The sequence below is a fragment of the Halyomorpha halys genome, unplaced genomic scaffold, assembly GCF_000696795.3.
Source record: "Halyomorpha halys isolate HHAL.00 unplaced genomic scaffold, Hhal_1.1 Scaffold1802.1, whole genome shotgun sequence".
NCBI classification, from domain to species: Eukaryota; Metazoa; Arthropoda; class Insecta; order Hemiptera; family Pentatomidae; genus Halyomorpha; species Halyomorpha halys.
In genome coordinates, this window is record NW_027111943.1 from 129,512 (window position 1) to 135,403 (window position 5,892).

The 5,892-nt window shown below is 29.2% G+C and overlaps 1 protein-coding gene across 3 annotated transcripts in view; it reads left to right on the top strand.

Moving 5' to 3' along the window:
* LOC106690674 (multiple PDZ domain protein) overlaps positions 1 to 5,591 on the top strand; it is a gene marked incomplete at both ends in the record, with an annotated part of 132,413 nt that extends 126,822 nt beyond the window's left edge. For all 3 annotated transcript variants that reach the window (XM_067049875.1, XM_067049876.1, XM_067049874.1), the window contains 3 exon segments: positions 1,110 to 1,812; positions 4,723 to 4,827; positions 5,466 to 5,591. In XM_067049875.1, the coding sequence (XP_066905976.1) occupies positions 1,110 to 1,812; positions 4,723 to 4,827; positions 5,466 to 5,591 (934 nt within the window).
* Positions 5,592 to 5,892: the final 301 nt, after the last annotated feature.

Genomic DNA, 5,892 nt, shown 5'->3' on the forward strand with positions numbered 1-5,892 from the left:
ATAATATTAAAAAAAAGTAGGAAGTTGGGCAGAATAACGGTACGCAATACTATAGGAATAACACTGTTTTATTTGCTCTCTCAATGCTCCTTATATACATTCTTGGTGTTTATTTACATGGGTAGGGAGTATTAAGGCGGACAATACGCCTTGCCGTATTATAACTTATATATACATATATATATATATAAAGCATATTTTCGCAAAACTGTAATCTGATTGTCTGGACTTTCTCACTTCCGTGAAGAGACAATAATCGTCCTCTGTCTTGTCTGTGGCGTCTGGCGTCCTCCTGCGTATGCCTTTTAGTTACGTCATCCCACGAAGTTAGCTCATCCGCTTGTATGGTATTTAGCACATTCCGTTTTACCCTTCCTACCAAAGACGCTCTTAATTCCGTGGCATTTAGAGCATCCACCAATCCTGGTTCGATTATTGCCTCTATAAGATTATGAATCTGATTTCCTCTCTTTAAAAAATGGTTAAGGTGCCCTAATTCTCCTCCGGATCTTTCAAATTCTGTGACAGCAGTTTTAAAGTATGTGGCCGTAGCCGTCTTCACTCTCGTCCATTCTATTTGTAATTACTCAGAATTGTTATTGACCACCTGAGCGATCGGTGGATTGCCAGTAGGTGAATTGGTGTTCTTTCCATTAGTCTGCTCCATAGGTTCACTCTGTTCGACCATGATTATGCCTTAAATAAATGGCTCTACGGTATCTAACAAAAAACGCGATAACCGTATCTAAGCAATAATCTATGACTAATCTCACCTATCTTCTAATATACCGTATCAGTCTTGAGATTATAGACTTCTTAAAATTTCTTATTTGTTCAACTACTAACAAAACTTACTTAATTTTCCCTTGTTTCGGCACCAGTTAAAATACTTAGTAAAGTTAAAATAAGAAGAAGTAGAAACGAACTGAACATTGAATGCTTGAATAATACTGTCATTTTTTTTACCTTCCACATAGGTTATCAGCTGTTATTCCAATGGTTGTTTGATTCTAGAACTTATCCTATATACTTCTTATCATATACACTATTTATCATATATCTATATATATGTATATATTTATATATGTATATATTTTTTTTTTTTTAAGGACTACCTCTGAAGCAGTGCCTTCTTTTAATGGAAGCAGATCCAAAAATTTGTCTCCTATCTTGAGTCCTTTGGGCTGTGAATCTGCTAGTGATAAAGAAAGTGAATATGTTGACTGTGATTGGCTAGAAGAACAGACATTTGTTTCATCTCCTATTCAAATAGAGGAATTGCATGAAGTATCTACTTCCAGAGAGAGCTTCGATTATCATATTATTAAGAAAAAAACTGTGTTGGACAACAAAAGTGTTGATACTACTTATATTAGAAGTGTTAGTGATATAGGACAAGTGAACAATACAAAAGATACTAGATTTGTTATTACAGTTGATGAAAGTACGTTATCGTTTAGTGATGATACTATAGACTCTGTTAAAGAATCTGAAACTGTTCAAAGATATACAATTAATATTTTCTCTAGGGAACGTTCATTAGAATCATTACATAGTTTTAATTATAATGTTGAACATATCAATGAATTAAGTAAAGGTATTAGTGAACCTATTTTAAATAGTAATAGTCAATTAGCTCATAGAAGCACAGAAGGCCTTCGTAAAATTAAGGAATCAAGTAAACAAAGAACAATGACTGTCACAAGTTCTGGCTCAGCTATTTTATTTTCTAAACATTGGGGTCCACAAAGATGTGTAAAAATTTTTAGAGAACCAAAATGCAGCCTTGGTATCAGCATAGTTGGTGGTAAGGTAAATATCATTCCGAAATAAACCTAACAACTAATTAGGTTTATTTAGTGGTGTTATGTTGAGAGTAGGTGTGTCGATGTAGTTTATTATAGTACCTGTATTTTCCTTTATTACCCAAAATACTTATGGCCTGTTCTTTTATGATGAATATTGGCTAAATTACCATCTAAGCTTATTTAGCATACACTAGCCTTTATTTAATCAAGTTTTAATAGTATTATGACATTTTTCTAGTTGTATATTAATAATGAAATCAAGTAGAAGTTTTAGAACTTATATTTACTAGAAGTATACTTTAGGTAATAGTAAAACTATTTCATTAATATCAAGTGACAATATTCCATAGGTACTAACTAAAATAATGCCTGAAATATTGTATTAATATTAGAACTGTAATGGACTATCTATCAAATAAATAAATATATTATTCTAGTTTTAATTACTGGTTGCAGTCAAAGTGCTTATAGCTATCATTGATCTTCTAAATGACATTATTAATCAGGTGCACATATATAGTACATTTCTATCACCATTAGATCTGTATTCCCTCTTTGGATCCATTGTAAAAAGTTCTGACTGTTCTGCGTATGTATCCATCTTCTGTGCTTGATAAAGTCCTTTGATATTTTCATGCAATATACAGACTTTCAAATGAAAAGTGATTAACTATTTTCATTTATGAAAAATATAAATCAATATTAAGGTGAACCCATACAGTTTATTGAAGTAATAAACTGAATAGTTGAATGGACTGTTTTATTTTAAGAGAAGGATTGATCTGAAAAATAGTTGAATACTAATTTACCATACCATTTTCAAGTTTTTGATTTTTATAAAGCTTTAGCTGTAAAAATTTTTTTATTGTATAGCTACAAAATAAATCTGTATCAAACAGATATTTAATACATTTTATAAAGCTGATAGGTTTTGTAATTTTATAAAAGGGATACTGTTTTATGTGAAAATGATAAACTAAGTAACCTTATAAAAGCGGATCTACATGTTGGCCGCTCGCCAAGAATTGGAGGCTTGTACAAATGCTTGGTAAAGGAACCGTCCGAACGGACCATCTACATGTCAGTGTTTTTCAGAGAAGCAAGCAAGGTGGACGTACAAGTGGTTTTAGCCATTGCACTGGGATTATTTTATTTTTATTTCAAAAAAATGAAAGGAGATTAAATGAAATTAAATATAAATAAATGAGATTAAATATAAAAGTTATTATAACAAGTAATAATCTTTGACCTCCTAACACCTCTCAGATGCAACAAAACAAAGAACAATGGTGGAGACGTTATAATACAAGCGATCTCACGAACCCCCTTTGATCTCTGTCCAAAAAAGGACTCTCGACGGATCGGCAACGAGCTTAGGCCAACTTGTACCAGCTAAGCCAAGCCAACATGCTCGCGTATGCGTGAGTTCGCCACGGCTTGATCAACATGTAGATCCGCCTTAAGAACAATTGGGTATGGATAGATGAGGAATATTTTGTTCACTATGTTAAAAAAGTTAAACATTTATTTTCACTTTTTTGGTATCATAAATTTTAATTCTTCTTATATAAGATTTTCCACACAAATTCACTACCATATACATGGTATATGGTGTATATATAAATATTTAATTCTTCTTATATAAGATTATCCACACCATGATTTTAAATTTTAAAAAATAGGCTTTTAACTTATAATTAATGAATGACCTGGGCAGAATAGCCTGCAAAAGTAAACTCTAAATTTAATGTGAGGAAGAAATTATAATTGAAGATGTCCTTGAGGATGGCTAAAATGGCCGAAACGTTGGACTGGTGAAAAATAAAAAGTGTTGAGACAAAAAAGGATACAAGTTTTGATTTATTTAATAATTAATATTATGTTCAATTGTTTATCATCACCCTTCAAACTTCTTACGCTTAGTTCACACTATTAGACAACATTTCAAACAAAATCTGTTCACTTTCAAATCTTATGTCTACTATTATAGTTTATAGTTTTACACTTACAAATTTTATAAATCTATCAACAAATTATTATTTATTAAATTAAAACTCTTTTAAGAGTTGTAATATCTAAAATTAAAATTACACTAAAGATAATTATTAGACATATAATATAATATTTGGTAAAATCATTTGTTTTTTTATAACCAAAATCAGTATTATATTTTTATTGTATTATTACGATTAACAGACCGTTGAATTATTCAAAATTTTGTATTTTTTTCAACACCCTTTGAATGATAGTGAACGCTTCATTTTATGAATAAATATAATTTTTTTTCTCAAAATAAATTTCGCGCTGTTTAATCTTCAAGTGTACCCTAATTTTAAATTTGATTCATTGAACAAATAAATAAAAGCTACACCAGGAGTATTGCATTTTGTAAACTTCTGTTTCCAATTATTGATGGGATATAAAAAAATCCTAATTTGATTGCTATTCATGATAATTAAAGTATACAGGATTATTCTTTTTAATTAGAAACAAATGTTTTCAATTATTTTTAGTTGAGATATTGGTTTCTACTGTTAGTGGTAAATGTACAAGTTTTTTTTTGTTATTTCATTCATTTTCTTTGTTGGCTTAGTTAAGTTAGACAAAAAATATCAGATATTTCATCCTCAAATTATATAGTATATCCATAAGGCTTCTTATAAAGTTGCGTTTGAGACAGATGTCTAAATTTTTTCTATATTTTTTGTTATGAATGACTAATGTTAAATGTGTAAATATATGATATAAAATAGATTTTAAGTATACTCCAAACTGATTGTAACCCTTTTCTAGCCCTAGTTGTGCTCTTGTAGGTAGATAACTAACCAACTTAACTGTTCAAATGACAATAAGTAACAATTTATTTTATTTAATGCCATCATACTGAATAATTGAAAAATTAAATAATCTTTAGGTTGATCTATACACTTCAAAGCCAGATTCTAGCAGTGCTATCTCAGGGATTTTCATAAAAAATATTCTTCCAAACAGCCCAGCTGGCAAGACCGGCGAACTAAAGGTAATAATAATTTAATTATAATTTTTATTGATATGAAAAAATTTATTCAATTTATCAAGGGAATATAAATTATAAGGTAACCAAACCTAAGCCTCCACAACTGCTGGACACCAGAAAATTACGCCATGCATCTTATGCATAGAACTTAGTACTTATACATTAAAGAAATTAGTTAACCTATAAGTGTATTTCTAAAATTTCTCTTCAATAATTGAAGACATCTGATTTATAATGTTAAAGAATAATGCTGAAAATATTGGAGTAAATCTATTTATTAAAATATAAGATAAGAACAATTCGAACTTAAATTTTCTCAATAAATAACCTTTAAAAAGTATTTAATTATTCAAAGTAAGGATATTTTTGCAAGATTATATTATAGAAATATATATAGAAATGGAGGCAGCACTTCACACATCATCAACAAAAAAATGGATGTCTCAAATAGAGATAGTATATAAGTATATGTTTCACTGTTTTGAAATGATGAACTATCTCAATTTGGATCGTCTTTTTTAGATTTTAGATACAAAAGATTGTGTTTTGGAATCTTAGCATAATATTCCAACTGTAATTTATATCTCTTCCTTTGAATATTTACTCTAATCAATAAATAAATTAATGCTTCTATTTTAAAGACTGGTGATCGTATTCTTGAAGTCGATGGAATAGATTTGAGACAAGCTAGTCATGAAAGAGCTGTTGAAGTTATTAGAGCAGCAAATAATCCAGTGACATTTCTAGTACAATCTTTAGTCCAGCAGGTAAGAAATTTATAAGTACTATTTCTTAAGATAAAAATTATTATTTTAATTGTTCAAAAAATTATGTAGTCAATAATATTCTTATTACTATTTCTATAAAACTTTAACGTTTTAAATGTGTAAAAATCAAGGTTTGATTTTCCAAAACACAATACTTACATAGTTATATATATAAGTTAAACGTTTGTGAGCTCAAAAAATGAAACAGAAACAAGGGAAAAGATAGAAATGACCAACTCGCTAGTTACTCAAAGACTGACTTTTTTTTTTTTCTTACCTCCTATTTTATTTATTTAAACAA